The following is a 21,690-nucleotide window of genomic DNA, read 5'->3' as shown; positions in this document are numbered from 1 at the left end:
TTTGATACTTAACTTTAATCCATTAATGATGAACGTCGCTGTTGACGGTACATGATTCACAATATTGTCTCTTCAGATATAGTAATTATAGTAACTGAATATGGCACCTTGCTAGGTCGCAGCAAATGACGTACCTGAAGGCTATGCTAAACAGTCGTCTCTGCAAATGAGAGCGTTTATAGTCAGTGAACCATTGCCAGCAAAGTAGGCTGTACAACTGGGGCGAGTGCTAGGGAGTCTCTCTTGACTAGACCTGGCGTGTGGCGGCGCTCGGTCTGCAATCACTGATAGTGGCGACACGCGGGTCCGAGATATACTAACGGACCGCGGTCGATTTAAAGGCTACCACCTAGCGAGAGTGGTGTCTGGCGGTGACACCGAACATATCACTCCAACTGCACACGCCCCACACCATTACAGAGTCTCCACTAGCTTGAACAGTCCCCTGCTGACCTGCAAGGTCCTTGGATTCATGAGGTTGTCTCCATACCCGTACACGTCCATCCACTCGATACAATTTGAAACTAGACTCGTCCGACCAGGGAACATGTTTCCAGTCATCAACAGTCCAATGTCGGTGTTGACGAGCCTAGGAGAAACGTGAAGCTTTGTGTCATGCAGTCGTCAAGGGTACACGAGTGAGCCTGTGGTTCCGAAAGGCCACATCGATGATGTTTTATTGAATGGTTTGTACGCTGACACTTGTTGATGGCTCAACATTGTAATCTGTTGCAATTTGCGGAAGGGTTGCACTTCTGTTACGTTGAACGATTCCCTTCAGTCGTCGTTCGTCCAGTTCTTGCAGGGTCTTTTTCCAGCCGCAGCGATGTCTTGGATTTGTTGTTTTATCGCATTTCTAATATCCGTGGTACACTCGTGAAATTACCGTACGACAAAATCCCCACTTCATCGCTGCCTCGGAGATGCTGTGTCCCATCGCTCGTGCACCGACTAGTGCATCACGTTGAAACTCACTTAAATCTTGATGACCTGCGATTGTAGCAGCAGTAACCAATCCAAAAACTGCACCAGACACTTGTTGTCTTCTATAGGCGTTGCCGACTGCTGCGCCGTATCCTGCCTGTTAACATATTTCCGTATTTGAATACTCATGCATATACCAGTTCCTTTGGTGGTTCAGTCTATTGACGCAGACACCGCGTCCAAGTATGCTTCCACCGACAGATAGAGGAGCCCTTGACCAACCAAACCATGATGGCTGTTACAATTTGTTCCGGCCAGTGAAGTGAGACCTCTTGGGTCAGAGGTTGTGAGTACGGGAATGGTGTCCCTACGCCGCTAAATAGCACTCGCAAGGATTTCAAACTAACGATTCGAGTAGCCATTGTGGATTTCCGCCATACTACAAAATATCGGGAATAATTAATGCAGAGTTCGGAAATTTGCTCCCGTTGCCTTCTATAACGAAAGGAGCACACGTCTAAATTTATTAATTATGTATGCGCGTACACAATAACTTGAATATGGTACCTGCACATCAAGATGAAACAAATGTGCCTGTGTTTTACGCATTTTTGTAATCAGTGAAAGACTTCTTGAACACTCTGTACGATGGCATTCGCTTTTATATGCTGCAGTCTTTTTTTTTTTTTCAATTTACAGATATTACTCCGGAAAACAGAGGTCTTTCCATGTAAAAACATGTACCAAGGTATATTGTGGTCATGCACATAGGAACAATTACTCTCTTGAAATTTACAAGCATTACAATCAAGAAAATCTTGTCAGTGCCATATTTAATGGTCTGTCTGTTACATTATTGCTCTACTACACAACAGTATGTAAATGAAATCAAGTTAAGAAGTTTCATCAACGATCAGTTAAAAGTTAAGTAGCCTACATTTTGAAATAAAAGCTACTGGAAATCAAAACAATTTCCATTTTCAAAACAGGTTAAATTGTTAAGACATTAAAGAAACTCTTTTCATCTGCGAGTAGCAAAACGCCCACTGTAAAACACTTTCTTTTGTTTCGTAATACAAGATGGTGCGCGACCGACTAGTTATGGTTCAATCGTCCACATGTTTATAAATAGCTTTACAAATATGGAGCATTTATCAGCATAAAATTCTGTACCTGAAGAATCAACCGTATTCTCCAAATAACTTTAATATATTTTAGAGCATTTAAATGTGTGTATGCGCAAAATCCTTACAAATGCTGCGCGAAACACCCAACGTGATGTAGAAAAACAACAAAAACTGTAGAAAATGTCGGAAACTGCTTATAGCGGTCTTTAGTGCGCACTATACTGAAGCACCGACCAAAAAACAACGTGTGTTTCTAGGTGCACTAACTATTCTCTAGGTACAGCAATCTTCTACACAAGATATATGAAAGCTAATGAATTTTTGTATATTAAAACAACTTTGAAAAAATTTATTCAACTTCTTGTCGTTTCGAGAAAAAGGACTGTCTCTACGAGCTGTCTGATTCTCCGCTGTTTTACGTCACTGTGTAAGTAGGCTGTTTAGGTTTTCTTATTGGTAACGCCGCTTAGCGCTCGGTATGAAAAATCACTGGCTGTGCTGTGCGCAGTGTGTGTTTAGTTTGCATTGTTGTCTTCCATTGTAGTGTTGAGCAGAGGCAGCTGGATGCTTACAGCGCGTAGCATTGCGCAGTTGGAGGTGAGCCGCCAGCAGTGGTGGACGTGGGGAGAGAGATGGCGGAGTTTTGTAATTTGTAAGACTGGATGTCATGAACTGATATATATATTATGACTATAAAGGTAAATACATTGTTTGTTCTCTATTAAAATCTTTCATTTGCTAACTGTGCCTATCAGTAGTTAGTGCCTTCCGTAGTTTGAATCTTTTATTTAGCTGGCAGTAGTGGCGCTCGCTGTATTGCAGTAGCCTGAGTAACGAAGATTTTTGTGAGGTAAGTGATTCTTGGAATGTACAGGTTAATGTTAGTCAGGGCCATTCTTTTGTAGGGATTTTTGAAAGTCAGATTGCGTTGCGCTAAAAACTATTGTGTGTCAGTTTAAGCACAGTCGTGTATAAATTTTTCAAAGGGGACGTTTCATAACTGTACCTTAGAGAGGACGTTAAACGTGTCTCTGATACGAAGCAATGTGGTATTATCTTTGGCCAAAACACGTCGTGGTTGATACACTGAATAACGTGAGACACATATTGTTAAAGTATTTCAAGTCAGCTAATTACAGGAACGAAATACTGACAGGACATTTTCGAACCTACTTTCTTATCGTCAACCTCGTCCATAACGGTAGTAGCTTTATCTTGTCCGCGCAGTATTTTTATACAAATAAGTCATGTACATACCAATTTCAGTTGAAATTGTTCCAAGAGTTCCTGAGTTATGTTTTTTATATCACTCCTCTTGATCCAAAATTCTCACCCATAGGGTGCTAGGGGTGCCTTGCTGTCGAAGTAAATTTTTACACAACGTAAGAATCCCTTCAGGCATCAGAGAGATAAGGTGATATGTCACTGTTCTCGTTCTACAGTCCTCACTCTCACCCCTCCCTCCGCTCCTACACACAATCCTAGCACCAGTAAGTCCTCAGACGTCGAAAACAATGGATATCAGTCGTTATCCAATGCTTTTACTCGTCACGTCTCCTCAACCCTATCCCTACCATTAGGGGTGGTTGCAGAATATATATTTATATAAATAATTACACAAATAATGGGTCAATTATATGCAAAACCTTATTAAAATTTCTCCACATGTTCCTGAATTACGCTTCTATATTAACTCCTTCCAGCCTCATCCCTATTGTTGGGAGGTGGTCCTTACCTCCACAGGAACTTTCGCAGACGTGAATACAACGACAAGCAAATTTTCTTTGTAATTGGATGAATGGTATAAGGACACATAAAGACAAACAAACACTTATTCATTCCTATGGATAAGATTTTCTCTTAAATCGGATGAATGGTATTGAGACACATAAAGACAAGCAAACAATTATTCATTCTTATGGATAAGATTATTACTGTTGGTCTTTTCTTCCTAAGGGGACATCCTCGTCAAAATGAAAAAAAATTTGAAAAAAAATTGTTGGTCTACAGAAAAGAGCATTTCATGCTGATTTCAAAAATATATAGTTTATGGTCATTATCATTTTCCGTTCATTCTAAAATTCAGGTTGAACGTAATGCTGCAGAGAGGCCACTCCCATCTGTCAGATTGAAGTGCTTCAGAATACGTGATCCATTACTTTGTTCTTCTGTTTTTTGCGTCGTTAGTTACGGATCGTTAACAAAGGTGTATTGTAGAAGGCACTGACTCCCGGAACCAAAGTACGGGTATGTCTAGATGGCTATGGTTCGAAAGTTTACAAAGACTGAGAATATATGATTTCATAATTTCATACACGTGTGGTTTTGTAGTTATTCTGTGTTGTTTTGTTTCTCTGTGTGTGTTTCTTGTGCTAGAAATGCCGAGATTAAGGAAATTTAGCCCCAAACGAAAGTTTCGCGGCGACCAGTTCCAAACACAACCGATTAATACACATTAGTTGCTCCAAAAGTTATTGTGAACCTAAATATGCTGTCAAGACTTTCGAAGAGTGCTGTGTAATGTAAGTACTGCAATTGTGAAGATAGTATTGACGTTTCTGAGGACATTTCAGCAAGGGAGGGTCTTTCAAGTCGGTTAGTGACTACCTGTAACTTTTGGAACGTGTAAAGTGATAGAATGAGATCGCCAGTAACTGAAAGTCGACATTTCAGTGTAAATATTGCTTATATTCGCATTTATCTGCCTATGCTGTCTTTTGGATTGTGTGGGCGGTATTTTTCCGAAGGTTTGATGGTACATCTCCACTTTCATAGATTCTACACACCAACATACGCGCTGTAAAGCGTCTATAATTTATCTCTGTTTTGACTTCATACAGATCGTTGCGTACAGGACCAGCGATGTCGTGAATCACACCGCTAAGGAGTTAATGGACCTCAATCTTAACTTCTCCTTGATGTTAGAGACAAATTCGTACATTGTTCCTTCTGTGTCCTACATGTGTCATACATGTCAGCATAGTTGTAAAAAAGTAGATTGTATTTTTCTATTGTTTGGACGTGGCTCATCGTTTCCAGAGAGAGTGTTCGAAATTCTCCCATAGCAAACAAACAAAATTTCCAAAAGGATTCCGTTTCGGTAACTTTCCTGCAAATATCTTAAACCTACCTACTCCTTTAATTATATTTGTTATGGATGTTGGCAGCTTGAAGAGATGTAACGTTTTCAGGCCAAAAAAACACATCAGATTAAAATTTTATTTTGTACGAAAAACCAATAGTCCTACCCCAAAAATAAAAAACCTTGTCTAGCGGTGTCACCTTTCCTTTCGTCATACTTTTTCATTATTCTATTGATTCAATATCAGCACACCATCTGTATCTCACTTTGCTACTCTACACCTCTGTCCGCGCTACTCTAAACATGTAAACATGTAAATGTTTTTCTTTTGCTTGCGCTTCCTGAAAGTTCTCAACCGCCGATCCTTCATTACTTTACATTTAATTATAAATAATCATTCCAGTACCGATGTGTTTTTGGGAAATCCTCTACATCTGAAGCAGCATATATTCATAGGACATACGTTATAATATAAAACACAGAAAATACAATCTTCAACTAAAACTAGGAAGTCCAACATGGCGTCTCCTCAGAAATCAGCATGCCCACGAAAGTCGATAGACATCCCAGTCGGCCGAGAATGGACATGTGCATATCGTAGTGATGTCACGGAAAGCCTTCAACGAAAGGATTTGAAGAGACAGTGGCATCCAAATGTCAATGAAATAAGGTTTAAAGGGTGAAACACAGGTACAGTTTCTTTCCGAAGTGCTTCTGCCTCTGCTACTTGAAGTAAAACATGAAATACGTAGTGTATGTGGTGACGTCTAAGAAAAATCTAGATAACTAAGTACGTGCTGTTTGAACTAAAATACCAGAGACGGTATTAGTAGTATTGTTAAGCAGCAAAATACTTCCCCAATTTCCCCGGTACCGAAATTTTTTTCCCAATTTTTTCCCGTAGGTTTCCGTTTCACCAAAGGTTCCCCCACAGCAATATTTTTTCCCCGATATTGCGAAAAAGTCCCCAATCTGGAGTCGATGCCCTGTTCCAATTACCCCACGTACTTGCGCCGATAGCAGCTGGCAGGGGACAGGAGGGGGGGGGGGGGGGGGGGAGTACGACTAGGAAGCAGGAGGCGCCGCTGGCTGCACGTGGCTGGGTGTCGACCCGGCCACCCAAAGCAGGCAGGCAGGCACGCCGCGCTTCTTGCTCCGCAGCGACACCTGGCGCACACCAACTGGAGCAGAAACGCCCGCGGCGTCGGCGGCCGCTCCGAAGAAAACCAATTTAGCGGTCGCCGCCAGCTGCCGGCGAGTGTTGAGTTAAGATTAAGAAACCTCATAATTAGATTCTTTCTTGGGCGACGGTACAGTTCATTACCTGGCTACCGCACTTCTTGCTCGGCCGGAGCGCATCGACTCCTGCTGGAACAAAGGTCTGCGGTCGCTATGGCCCGCTTCCTCTCGTTATTGCCCCTCCCTCCCCCCGCCCCGCTCGGCGTCGCGCTCTTCCTGGTTCTTGCGGACCGCGCCAGTCTCTTGTCATGGTGAAATTTCTCTACTGGAACTGCCGCCGGCGGCTCCGAGTGAGAGGGGGAAGGGAAAAAAATTGGAGAAATGGTCCAAGAACCGTCGTACGCACTCGTGCGTGCTGGAGGGGTGTGCTGTCCCTCTTTAAGGACACAAAACGTTCTAAATTGGGTTAACGCATGGATGTTTCCGAAAACAGCGTTCCCGTTCCAGTTACAACGCTAAGTTGCTACCGCCAGCTGCAAACGCGAGACTGCTCCTAAACAGGTTGGCCTCTACAGATGTACCAGCCTGTTGAAATTTGGGAGCGTACTATATTTTAGGCGATCATTCACAAAATTTCTACAGTTTCTATTTTCTGTCCTAACAATTGTTAACGCTTTCAGGGGAAGTGGTTACGTTTGAAACCACCTACAATTTTTTTCATTTTGCGGCAAACGGGCAGTGGCTACATTTGGGACATGATTCAGCAGCTTAGTTGGTGTTGCCCTCTAGCGGCTGTCACTGGAACCGCTTCCAAACCTGTAAATATTAGCAAGTAGTGAGGCGAATGAATATCCATTTTGGTACGCTGTGAGCGAACGTCTTTGTTCTCAAATTGTGACTGTATTCTTCTGTATTAGGTAACATTTATGCATGTATTAAATGCATAAATAATACTGTTCTGTTTACATTAATACTAAATGTACTGCAATAATAACCAAAATAATGCATTTATTTCTGTGAATGTTGTGGTGGTTCCATTTGAAACCACCCTGTATGTGTTGAGTTTATGTATATTTCATTTAATTTTTACATTTTTCTGTCGCACTGTATGAAAATTAATACAATACAAAGAAGGAAAAATTAAAAAATATTTTTTTTATTTGGCCCTGAAAGGGTTAAGCATTCAATTCGCTGTAACCTCAGAGAAATCCTTATATATTACGTTCTTTATATTATTAAAAATAGCATTAACAACTGTATACCAATAAGACTGTAACAATGAGAAGTTTTTGCTATTAGGTTCAGAAGCATGCGACCCACCTTACATTTTAAGGCCGTGGGTTACTCTGTACTGTTAATGAAATAAAAATGAATGTCCTTTTCAGTTGTTGGTGCTTTTGCCTCTCGTTAGCCACAAGTGGGTTGGTTGGTTTGTGAGGGTTGATGGGACCAGACTATAAAGGCCATCGGTCTCCTACAAGTGGGGAAAGAATCTTGTTGAATGCTGTATATTGTACTATTTCTGGATTTACAGCCATCACAATCGGCTACAAGAAGCTCTTCTTAGAGCAGTTGAGAAGGAAGCAATGGCAAGTGACGAGCTGTGAGCTACCGATGACAATGGTTTGTTCGGTACGTGTATAGTGAGAGAGATCGCCTAAATTACGGTCCTTCTTCGCGATTGGCTGCTGCGTTCGGAAGTTGCAGGCCAAAATAATAACTTCCTGTCATTAATATAAGAAAAACTAAACAGAATATTTACTTGCATTTCATGTAAAAGCACCTCTCAATGGCAGGCTGTCATTCCATTATTTCGGAAATGTTAATTACCAGCAGAATAGTAAACAGTTGCTAAGCGAAAAGGCAGACGAAGCACTTCGCAGATCTTCGGATCTCGTCTATCTTGGATGACTGGCGAAGTGGTTCGGGAGTAAGATCAGAGTTGTTTCGGCAGTCTCGGAGGACAGACATGTTGTCTGGCGCTGTCTGTGTCAGTTAAGACTTAATAAGCAATGTCTAGTTTGCAAACCAGATCTGGTTAGTTTAAGGGCTCAGTTAACAATCTCTGGCTATTAGGATGTGTAATTGAGAACAATCTGACGGTTACTACCCAAATACTCGGTTCGTTGTTTTGTTATTTTTTTATGAACGTGTGAAAAATGGAAGTGGAATATAATTGTGCAGTTTCACGTATTCTGTTAATAAAAGGCTACTGGCGTCACGTATGAAAAAACTAATCGTAGATCTAATTATTTATACAATATCAGTTCCTCACTAAGAACTTATTACTGCCTCAAGATAACAGATTTATGACCTATGTGCTGTTTTCTGCTCAAAGGGCAACAACTATAGAAGACCGCAGGTTGGTGAACATTAATAGCACTTATACGATTCACTCAGGGCGGTGGAAGCAAATAGGCCCCTCGCGTGTACTGCAGTCTTAGTACAAATGAGATCGGTGATACGTCGTCTGTGATAACACAGAGGAGATATGAAGGAGAAAAATTTTCAGGGAAGGAGTTTATCACACGCACGCATACATCAGTCTTTCCCCATCATACTGACCGAGCGAGGTGGCGCAGTGGTTAGCACACTGGACTCGCATTCGGGAGGACGACGGTTCAATCCCGCGTCCGGCCATCCTGATTTAGGTTTTCCGTTATTTCCCTAAACCACTCCAGGCAAATTCCGGGATGGTTCCTTTGAAAGGGCACGGCCAACATCCTTCCCCGTGCTTCCCTATTCCGATGAGACCGATGATCTCGTTGTTTGGTGTCTTCCCCCAAACAATCCAATCCCCCGCATACACTTTTTCTATTTCCCGTAGTACATGCAGTCTGAACCGAATTGAAATTTGTACCAAGGAAAGAATTCGTTCGAGGGTCTCTGGTGACTAGCAGATGCGCTTAACACTACGTCACCCTCGCACATTGTTTATGGAGGACACCAAGTGGGGTGAGTGTGAACGAGAATTTTGACTGAGGAGAGATGCGTGCTAGGGAAGTCTGCGCAGCTGTGCAAAGCCACTGTGCCAAGGTGGCGAAGTGGTTAGCGCATCTGCCTAGAGAGCAAAAGACCTTGGTTCTAACTCTGGCGCCGGTACAAATTTTTCATTCGTCGATTCAGTTTGCATCTGTACATCATAGACGTTTGTGACTTGAAAAGGTCTCTAAAACAAAATATTTTCATTTGACTCTTTTTAAGTGAAAATACTTTTAAAAAGTTGACTAACTGCGAGTAGGTTCAAATGGTTCAAATGGCTCTGAGCACTATGGGACTTAACATCTGAGGTCATCAGTCCCCTAGAGCGTAGAGGTACTTAAACCTAACTAACCTAAGGACATCACACACATCCATGCCCCAGGCAGGATTCGAACCTGTGACCGTAGGGGTAGCGCGGTTCCAGACTGAAGCGCCTAGAGCCACTCGGCCACTCCGGCCGACCAGTGCGAGTTGGACTAGACCTTTGACAATACAGGTACTTCACACTTCTCGGGAATGAAGAATCTCGTCGATTTTAGCCTGTTATCGATATTGATAACGACTGACAAGAACACACACAGGAGAAGAAGAATGGGTAGCTTTGAGAGATGTAATAGTGAAGGCAGCAGAGTATCAAGTAGGTAAAAAGGCGAGGATAGTAGAAATCCTTGGGTAACAGAACAGATATTGAGTTTAACTGGTGAAAGGAGAAAACATAAAAACGCAGTAAATCAAGAATGCGAAAAGGAATACAAACGTCTCAGAAATGAAATCGACAGGAAGTGCAGAATGGCTAAGCTGGAATGGCTAGAGGACAAATGTAAGGATGTAGTGGCATATATCACTAGGGGTAAGGCAGATACTGCCTACAGGAAAATTAAAGAGACCGTTGGAGAAAAGAAAACCACTTGTATGAAAATGAAGAGCTCAAATGGAAAACCAGTCCTAAGCAAAGGTGGAAGGAGTATATAGATGATCTACACAAGTGTGATGCGCTTGAGGGCAATATTATGGAAATGGAAGAGAACGTAGATGAAGATGAAATGGAAGATACGATACTGCGAGGAGAATTTGACATAACACTGAAAGACCTAGGTCGAAACAAGGCCCCGGGAATAGACAACATTCCATTAGAACTACTGATGGCCTTGGGAGAGCCAGCCCTGGCAAAACTCTACCATCTGGAGAGCAATATGTATGAGACAGGTGAAATACCTTCAGACTTCAAGAAAAATATAGTAATTCCAATTCCAAAGAAATGTGTGGACAGGTGTGAAAATTAACCAACTAACAGTTTAATAAGTCACGGCTACAAAATACTAACACGAATTCTTTACAGATGAATTGAAAAACTGGTAAAACCGACCTCGGGGAAGATCAGTTTGGATTCCGTAGAAATGTTGGAACACGCCAGGCAATACTGCCCCTACGAATTATCTTAGAAGATAGATTAAGGAAAGCAAACCTACGTTTCTAGCATTTGTAGACTTAGAGAAAGCTTTTGACAATGTTGACTGAAATACTCTCTTTCAAAATTTGAAGGTGGCAGGAGTCGAATACAGGGAGCCAACGTCTATTCACAATTTGTAAGAAACCAGATGGCAGTTATAAGAGTGGAGAGACATCAAAGGGAAGCAGTGGTTGCGAAGAGGGTGAGACTGGGTTGTAACGTATCCCCGGTGTTATTCAATCTGTATATTGACCAAGCAGTAAGGGAAACAAAAGAAAAATTTGGAGTAGGAATTAAAATCCATGGAGAAGAAATAAATACTTTGAGGTTTGCCGATGCTATTGTAATTCTGTCGGAGACAGCTTAGGACGTAGAAGAGCAGTTAAAAGTAAATGGACAGTTTCTTGAAAGGAGGGTATAAGATGAACATCAACAAAAGCGGAACGAGGATAATGGAATGTACTCAAATGAAAGCAGGCGATGCTGAGAGAATTAGATTAGGAAATAAGACACTTAAAGTACTAAATGAGTTTCTCCGTTTGGGAAGCAATATAATTTACGATGATCGAAGTAGAGAGGATATGAAATGCAGACTGGCAATGGCAAGGAAAGCGTTTCTGAAGAACAGAAATTTTTTAGCATCTAATGTAGATTAAACTGTCAGGAAGTTTTTCTGAAAGTATTTGTGTGGAGTGTAGCCATGTGTGGAAGTGAAACATGGACGATAAATAATTTAGACAAGAACAGAATAGAAGTTTTCGAAATGTGGTGCAACATAATAATGCTGAAAATTAGATGGGTAGATCATGTAAGCAATGAGGAGGTACTGAATAGAATTGGGGAAAATAGGAATTTGTGGCACAAGGGGTCAATTGGTATGACATATTCTGAGCCATCAAGGGATCACCAATTTAGTATTACAGGTCAACGTGGAGGTTAAAAATCGTAGATGAAGAACATGAGGTGCATACAATAAGCAGATTCATAAGAATGTAGGTTGCAGAAGTTACTTGGAGATGAAGAAGCTTGCACAGGATAGAGCAGCATGAAGAGCTGCGTGAAACTAGTCTCTGGACTGTAAGACCACAACAACAACAACAACAACAACTGATGACTAACTGAAACCCTCAGCTGCCGACAGGTATTGTTGATATACCTCGATGAGGACAGCTGAAAATGTGTGCCCCGACCGGGATTCGAATCCGGGATCTCCGGCTTACATGGCAGACGCTCTATCCATCTGAGCCACCGAGGACACTGATGAATAGCTATAAGGTACATTACGTATGTAGAATTGTGGACAGTTGGGAATGTGAGTCTCACGGGAAGCGTGAAAGGGATAAATCCTTGCAGTCGTGCTGTTCATCTGTATCCTCGGTGGCTCAGATGAATAGAGCGTTTGCCATGTAAGCAGGAGATCCAGGTTTCGAATTCTGGTCGGTGCACACATTTTCAGCTGTCCACATCGAGGTATACCAACAACAGCTGTCGGCAGCTGAGGGTTTAAGTTAGTCATCAGTTGTTGTTGTTGTTGTGGTCTGCAGTTCAGAGACTGACAATATTCACGGTAATTAATTAAAATTTATTCACGCGACTTTATTTTATTTACTTTGTCATTTTGTAAAGTTTTCTGTCAGTAGAGCTTACATATTTTATTTTGATTTTAGGTATGGATATTGCTGCAATATATTATATTGCATCTCTGCTTTATTCTAAAACAAACACATGAACTATATGTAACGTTTCCAGTTAACGGCTGTGAATTTCCGATTTCAAATTATTAAACCTATGATGCTTGAAACTTTGTTATCTCACCATTATCGCTCCCTACCTGCTATAATTCGTGTTTGCACAAATATAGGACGTCCTAAGGCCACCGCTTGTTCGTATATCTGCATGTAGAAAGAATATGACGTTGTTATTCGTGTCAGGATACTCATAATGGCATGATCTGGCCTTCAGTCTTTTATACTTACAGTTTGATTTTTTTTCTATAGATTTGGCCTTCAGTCAATTGAAGTATTATATCTACGTAAGTGCTTTTTCCAATTTGTTTAAACGGATCTGACCATGGCAGGAAGCCGAAACCTGTAATACTGCGAATTACATAATAAAGTGCTGTCAAGACGAACAATTATTCGTAATGCGTTCAATGTGATAGCTGATACGTATATGAAGTTTATGTCCTCATACATTGTTCATCGTTCCAACGACCAGACCGGTAACTAAAGCATTTACAATTTCCAGATGTTACACAGTTTATTATTATGACGCATCGAAAACGGATCCTTTTCTTCAAAGTGTGATGTATAACTGCAGCCAGAGTTTTGGACGAACTGATACAACTGAAACTGTGTGTGACCAAAGGAGTATCCATTCTACCCCAACGACCTCCAAAATTGTCATTACATGCGTCACAAATGACGATCGACTGGACTTGTTTTGGGATTACGTTGGCCAACCACCAAATTCACCTCATTTTCTTCGTGCCAGGTTACATTGGTCCTTGTTTTGTAGCCAGGGTCAATATCACGTATGAATCTAAATCTTCGATTCCGAACTGCAAGTGTATTATTTCCTTAAATGTCTTCATAAACACCTGAACCTATTTTACCATCCAGCAAAACTAAGACTCCATTCCAAAACCAAGCAAGTAGCCAAGACTAGCACACCACCTTCACCGAGTTTCCCGTTTCTGATGACCCCTTCCTTAACGGGAAGTTAATTTCTTAATTTTGGATCATCAGAATTTCGCAACTACCCACACAAGTGATTGATCTGTTTCCTAGGCACCTACCAGGCTCATAGATGCCCATCCCTGTCGCACATCGTATACAGAGTGACTCATCAGCCCATTACCCCTTCTTCCGCTGCTCTACAAACAACGGCGTTGTTTGCACAGCTCTAAGAAGAGTCACGCTTTCATTTTTTGTGGCCAGTGACTTGCAGCCAGCAGCACGACCACGAAAGTCGTGAGCTGTCGCATCTTCACCGGTCGTTCTGCCACTGACCTTCGCTGTGACAAAATTCTACAACTTTTTTTTTTTTCGTAAAGCACGTCCGGCCGTTCGTAAGACCAGTACGCCTTCGAATTTTGAGGGCTCATCAACTAATTTCTTATGCCTATCAGAGTAATGAGTAGGTATACTGTGCCCATGTTATTTCTGATCTACAACGTCGCTAACAGTATACTCCTTCCAATTTGAATTCCCTCAGTGAAGTTATTCTATCCACAGGCGTGTCTGATGGTAACGCATTGTTAGGCTTACACCAGTATTTGCACACGCTCGGGTGCATTCACTGACGTCACACACAGCGCTTCCGTCAGTGGAGTCTCCACACACTTGAGTTCATATAAGGTATTTTTCTTTTCTTTTTCCTCTAGGAACTCATCGATGACAGGATACAGAACAAAAAAGCTCTAATGAACTTACTCATGAAATGCACGGTTCCCGTGTTAGAGACCATTTATTCAATGATGCATTGACCGAGCCTGCGGCCTAATACAATTTTCAACACATACCGTAACTGTGGCTGCAATGTACACCGCCTATTAGACCGCACACTGTTGAACAATGTATGATTGAATAAACGGTCTCTAGCATGGAAACCACTCATTTCCGGGCATAGGTTTATTAGAACCTTTTTGTTCCGCATCATCTCATCGACCAGAACCCAGAGTTTGTACACAATGGAAAAAATCACCGTGTGTATACCACTGAAAAAGAAAATTGAGTTTTATGGCTGCTTTATTTCGTTTTTATGATTCCCATAGACTGACCTGGACAATATAAAAGGTGATCAGAAGCAGTCAAAACAGCTTATAAGAGTATTAAATGGTAGGTCGTGCTGAGAAATAAATGTTCAGAAAGAAAATCTATAAGTTCGGCCATTTACGCGTTAATTGGCACTGTTGTTAGCCAGCCAAGACGTTGAGCTCCGAAATTCAAGCGGTCCGCCAGGGACGGTGTCCCCAAACGTGTTCTTCGATTTGTTTCTTAAAACAGAACAAGAGAAGGATACAAAAACTGGGCATGACAAGGTAGTAAGGATCGAACCCGAGCCAAAAACTGAGCAGTTTCGTACGCTATCAGCTATGCTATGAGAACAACTGATTCTACACTCCGCAGGTGGCTAGAATTTGTGCGCGCAACGTCTTGATTGACTAATGTCAATGCTAATTAACTTGGAAAAGAATCAACGTACTGAAGTTTTTCATGCAGTTATTTTTCAGCACAACCTACGCTGCAACTGGCTTACAACCTTTTCAGACTGTCTCTGACCAACCTATATACTGGGTGTTTCCGTTAGAGCGTGCAAAAATATAACAAGGCATAGAGAATGCCCCACTGAACAATTTAGGTGGCTTCTCCGATTCCAGATTCCCTACCAATACATATATATACGTAGACCAACTTCATCTTTTATGGAGCAAAGTTTTTCTGTTACAGTTCCACTAATATTTACCAGTGCGACGCGTTCCGTCGGCTTCCTGCCATCATCAAGTGCTGTACGGTCCACAAAATGTTATTTCAGCAATTTATCATACAATAAATGACCACAACAAATTCCATACAACATGGATAAATTTAGTTTTATCATGTAACGTTTGCAACGCTACTGCATTGACCCCTTTTATCCATTAATACTACATTACGAATGTTACACTGCCAGTGTAGTCAGAAGAGAGTAAGCGTTCAAGGTATCCTGCAGACACAATTTTATGCGATACGGAAAACAGGTGCTTCAAATTGTGTCGGCGAAGCTGCATGGCAACTGGAAACGTAGTCCCAAGTTGACGTAGAACAGACAGTACGATTCTTGCAGGCAAAACGTCTAAATTTCACATGGATTAACAGTGAAATTCTGGCGGTATAGCAGCCAAAAGCAATGTCGCGTCCAGAAAAAAAGATGTCGATGAATATTATAATCTTTTGTCCTTAATACATCATTTCGATCCTACCTAGAAATACAGTTCGGATCCTGAACGTGATTTTTAATTTAGCGTCGCAGCAAACGACGTATTATTTGTGGGGTGTAATTAAGATGTACACAGAATAACATTAACCTTGGGTTTTACAAAATAGTAAAATAAACTGACCTGTATACGTGCTTCTGTCAGGCCTATCTTCATCGCAAGCTCCTCCCTGAAACAATAAATTTTATATGTAGAGCACGAAGGTCTGGGCCTTAGTGAGAAATACGTTAATTAAAGCACCTTTTGTACTGTAGTCCATACACATACACTATCTGATCAAAAGTATCCGCACACCAATATGTACTGCAGAAATGCCCACTAGATGCAGCGAAAGGCGGACCCACCAGTATAAGAGACGACAGGGAGCACTGTGCTGTGCGTGGAGAAGCAGTATCAGCAGACTGGGTCGGTCAGCAGAGCTCACTGACTTATAACATGACGTCTTTGACTGTCATCTGACTAACAGATCCGTCAGGGACTTTTCAACTCTTACGCACATCAAAAAATTTTTGGCATCGCCCCGGTTCCCAGAACTCATGAAGACAGACGCTGACTGTGGATATCGTAACACAGACAAAGTCCCTTTGACTGTTGAGAGATGTCACTAAACCCGCCCAAAGATGTAACCAACCGCGCATGAGCAGCGCCTATTTGACGTGGTCCGACAGCAGATCAGTTCCAGTCATTCCACCAGGAAGGAGGTACACGGCTGTGCTGTCTGTACTTCAACCATGCCTAGACGGTCAATGTTGTGCCAGGAAGGGCTCTCAACAAGGAAAGGGTCCAGGCGTCTCGGAATGAACCAAAGCGATGTTGTTCGGACATGGAGGAATACAGAGACAAGAACTGTCGATGACATGGCTCGCTCAGGCCGGCCGAAGGCTACTACTCCAGAGGTTGACCGCTACCTACGAATTATGGCTTGGAGGAACCCTAACAACAACGCGACCATGCTGAATAATGCCTTTTGTGTAGCCACAGGACGTCGTGTTACGACTCAAACTGTGCGCAACAGGCTGCATGATGCGCACGTCACTCCCGACGTCCGTGGCTAGGCCCTTCTTTGCAAACCACGGCAGCATGAAGCGTGGTACGGATGGGCCCAACAACATGCCCAATGGACCGCTCAGAATTGTATGACATTCTCTTCACCGATGAGTGTTCCATATGCCTTCAACCAGACAATCGTTGGACACGTGTTTGGAGGCAACCCGGTCAGGCTGAACGCCTTAAACACATTGTCGAGCGAGTGCAGCAAGGTAGAGGTTCCCTGATGATTTGGGGTGGCATTATATAGGATCGACACACACACCTGGTAGTCATGGAAGGCACCGAAACAGTTGTACGATCCGTGAATGATGTCCTCCGACAGATAGTGCAACAATATCAGCAGCATACTGGCTAGCCATTCGTCTTCATGGATGACAATTCGCGCTCCTATAGTGCACATCTTGTAAATGACTTCCTTCAGGATAACGACATGGCTCGACTAGAGTGGTCAGCATGTTCTCCAGTCGTGAACCCTATCGAACATTCCTGGGATAGATTTAAAAGGGCTGTTTATGGACGACGTGATCCACCAACCACTCTGAGGGATCTACGCCGAATTGCCGTTGAGGTGTGGGACAACCTGGACCAACAACGTCTTGATGAACTTGTGGATAGTATGTCACGACGAATACAGGCATGCATCAACGCAAGAGAACGTGTAACTGGGTGTTAGAGGAACCGGTGTGTACAGCAATCTGGACTACCACCTCTGAAGGTCTCGCTGTATGGTGGTACAACATGGAATGTGTGGTTTTCATGAGCAATGAAAGGGTGGAAATGATGTTTATGTTGATCTCTGTTCCAATTTTCGGTACAGATTCCACAGCTCTCGGAACCGAGATGATGCAAAAGTTTTTTTATTTATGTATAATGCTACCCAAGTGGACTGATTACGCTACGCCTGTGAAGTGCAAACTGCGGAGGAACATCCAAGACCAAGCAAACCTTACCTCCTGACGGACCGGGAACGTCGAATATTGCAAAGATTGGTTGTGAAAAATCTCATGATATCACCGGAAGGAATCACTGATCAATGCCTTAGTGCTACCAGTAGCCCAACTAGCACAGTGACTGTGCGTTGGGAGTTAAAACGAATGGCTACAGTGATCAAGCAGCTCCTTGTAAGTCACACATCATTGTAGTCGGTGCTGAGCGATACTTGAGGTGGTGCAAAGAGCCACACCACTGGACAGTAGATGACTGGAACCGACTGGACTGGACTGGACTGGACAGATAACTGGACTAATGAATCATGCTTTACACTTTACCAATCCAATAAAAGGGTCTGGGTTTGTCGAGTGCCTGTAGAACGTAGGAACGGAGGAGGCGATGTTACCATAAAGGAGTATTTTTTCCAGTTACAACATGGTCTCCTTATTGTGCTTCAGAAAACGCTAACGTGGAAGGATAGGAAAACATTCTATAGCACTGTGTACTGCGTACGGTAGAGGAACAGTCTGAGGGCGACCATTGTTTGTATCAGCATGAGAATGCACCCTGTCGTAAAACAGCATCTGTGGTGCAACGACTTTCTGACGAATAACTTACTGAAATGAACTGGCTTGTCCCGGATATCGACTTCAATCTTTTGAGATGAGTTAGAACGTCGACTTCGATCCAGACCCGATCGACCAACATCATCATCTTCTATAGTTTCGGTTCTTCAGTAAGAATTGGTTGCCATTCCTCCACAGACATTCAGAAACTTCGTTTACAACGTCCCCCGCCGATTTTAAGTCACCGTAAAGGCGCAGGGTGAACACAGCCCTAATTAATGTCCGCTAATACGTGTCATGATCCTTCTGATCAAATAGTGTATCATTTGAGGTGCACAAGTTTCAAAACATAGCGGAATTTGTACAAATATGCATTCAACAAAATGGTACAAATGGCTCTGAGCACTACGGGACTTAACAGCTGAGGTCATCAGTCTCCTAGAACTTAGAACTACTTAAACCTAACTAACCTAAGGACATCACACACACCCATGCCCGAGGCAGGGTTCGAACCTGCAGCCGTGGCGGTCGCGCGGTTCCAGACTGAAGCGCATAGAACCACTCGGCCACAACGGCCGGCCAGTCCCGGAACTGTTCGCAAGCGTGACAAATCCACACTCCGTGCAGGGCGCTGAAGTAAGCGACTCAGATATCTTGTGCAGCCACCAGCCGAGAACTTTTCGTACCCTGGGAACTCCAGCAGTCGCCTGCCACTATTTTTGGATCACCCAACGAGCAGCGGGATTGAAATCGGTGTGCCAACCTTCAGACAACTAAGAAATGCACAGTGGACACTATGCAACAATTGTAAAAGTTTCTACCCCACAATGTGAGCTGAAACGAGAAATCTCGGGAAGTCAGGCTGTTAATTATTATACACTCTACCCTCGAGGACTTGGTGTTCTGGAGAGGTTGAGTGTGGGTGTAGGGAGTGACGTCGGTTTTACTGTTTTACTGTTTTAAGTGTCGGAGTTTGGAAGCACCTCTGTCCTTTTACCTCTGAATAACTCGCAACTTGCATGTCCTTTAAATCCCAACTTGTGTTGCATTTGTATTCAGGATTCAGAGTATTCAACACGTTCCTTTAATTGCATATGTGAGCTCCTCAGACATACTGGAACGCCACCTGCACTTCTTCTAGCAGTCTTCCTTGCTATTAGCGTCAACCGCTCACAAATAATTGGGGTATTATACACGCTCATTTGTGTGTTATTCAAATAATCACAATCAACTGTTTGGTTGGGTATATCAACATTCTTTGTTAATAATTACTTTAACGGTGTTACGCACGAAAGTTTATAACTATCTTGAGTATTTCGTAGATAGTTAAGATTCCACGATTTTTAGTTTCAAGTTAACTTTTTTTGTTATACTATTCTTACAACAAATCCTATTTTTATGAGTATCACTCACTACAGGTTATTTTGTATATGTTAAAACAACGAAATAAACTAGATTAATTAAAAGTGGTTCATTCAACTTCATGACTCTGAACAGTCATATGTTCGGTCATATTTGTTTATAATAATCCGTGTTTCATTGGGCCGGCGATCTTTTGCAGTACAGGTACCAATATCGGTTTAAGGACTTTCAGTGTAAAGATTTGGCTGTTATATTCTACATGAATGATTATTCAACGAGCAGAGATCTTTTTTTTTTTCCTTTAAGCGTGAAATCGCCGTGAGAACTCTCCTTTTTTTGTTGAGTTCGTAAGAGTGGCAGATGGATTGTATGACCGCTAACAAATTCCAGAACGACACAGTGCAAAATAAAACCAATATAGAGAGATTAGTTCAAGGAAAAAAAGTAGCATTTCCAAAAGGAAAAGACGTATGATTATAATTTAATGTCGCAGCAACGACATTATTGAAGACGCAGCACAGTATCAGGTTGGAGAAAAATAATGAAGGAAACTGGACGTATACATTTTATAGGAACCACCCCGCCTTCTGTCTTTAGCGGAAAAGGAAAACCCAAATCTTAGAAGTCTGAGAAGGATTGAGCGCCCTCCTCCAAAAGTCATTGCGGCACCCCTCGTTAACTGATACTAGACTGTTTTCAACACTGAAGGAACTTTTCCCGACAGCTTGAAATCAGTGTTTCACACCGACCGGAGACAGACTTCCCCTACAGGTGATAAATTATTAGGCAGAATCAATTAACTTTTACCAAGGAAAATCGACAAATAGCCGTATGTTTTGAGAAGTCACTTTATTTAGACAACGAGTTTAGAATCTCTATATTGCCATCTTCAGGCCCTTTGCACTCCAAGTATAGACTCAGATATATCGATACTGGCACAACTGGAGCCATCAATACCTGTTTCCGTAAATTCGTTTCTGGAGCGCTTACTTCGAAGACTAGATAACAGTCGACAACGATTCGTTGTCAAGTCTTCGAGGTAAACACTGAAAACAGCACCAACATCTTCATACGGTTGTCGACATGTCTGTAAGTGGGAATTTCATAAATTTGGCCGCCATGGTCATTGCGAGTAACGTCTGGAAGACGAAGTAGTAGTTTTGTTCATTCCTCTTAGATTCCCCCCACTGAATTCTGTTGGCCAGTCGATGAATTTAAAAGAAGAAGATCTTTATACGCGAGGTTCAGCACAGCATTATTATTTTTTACGGTGCTTTTACGCTTCAGAAGTTTCCTTGTGAGATACTGGAGAGCGAGTAAAATTTTCAAGACAATAAGAAAAAGAAACGGAAGTGGATTGTAGTGATAAGAAATATTCAATCGTATAATTACAATCTACTAGGGTAACTTTTTACCAGTCAGGGTACCTACGTGCCAATTATCACTTTAATTCAAATGGCTGCTGCCCAAAATGCTTGCATTATTTTGTACTAAAAGTAACAATTTTATTAGCTCTCTCCTTAGTATGTAAGTTGTCTTTCGACATTCTAACAAACTATCAGTCGTGTGACAAGCCTTAATTGCATCATCTGTGAAGAGAACTTCTGCCGACAATGATTTCATTTGTATAACGCCAAGTCCATACAAATATCTTGATATTTCAAAGTTAGCCTGCAATAACGAATGAACACTGTTTGTTTTTAATTCTTATAAACACCTAAGCTCCTTCGAGCATGATCTAAATTTACCCACAGCATTAGGTACAGAAAAAATATAATAATTTGTAAGACTGGTCTAAAGTTACCCTAAACTTTGTACCACTATTAGAATAGAAAGTTTTCTCTTGCAGCCAATAGTTAGCGTTCATTTCTAGTTTGCCACGCACTCAGTAACTATAAATATAAAATGTTAAGATGTCTATTGTGATGTGTAACTTATTTCGGTCCATTATTTTCAAAAATAAGAAAAAAGTGGTCCAAAGCTACCCAGATTTACTCTACTGGTATTTTCAGTTGCAACGAACTATATTAAGTCGAATTTATGTTTTACTTGAATTATAA

General features: G+C 42.0%; 1 protein-coding gene across 1 annotated transcript in view; it reads right to left on the bottom strand.

Annotated features, from left to right (window-relative positions):
- The window catches only part of LOC126335639 (retina and anterior neural fold homeobox protein 2-like), a 330,502-nt gene that overhangs the window by 67,302 nt on the left and 241,510 nt on the right, over window positions 1-21,690 (bottom strand). The window contains exon 3 of the mRNA XM_049999096.1: window positions 15,846-15,891. Coding sequence (XP_049855053.1) covers window positions 15,846-15,891 — 46 coding nt within the window. The remainder of the gene's footprint in view (window positions 1-15,845; window positions 15,892-21,690) is intronic.

This window comes from Schistocerca gregaria, chromosome 2 (genome assembly GCF_023897955.1).
Source record: "Schistocerca gregaria isolate iqSchGreg1 chromosome 2, iqSchGreg1.2, whole genome shotgun sequence".
Taxonomy (NCBI): domain Eukaryota; kingdom Metazoa; phylum Arthropoda; class Insecta; order Orthoptera; family Acrididae; genus Schistocerca; species Schistocerca gregaria.
This window is presented reverse-complemented; position numbering and strand designations above follow the sequence as displayed.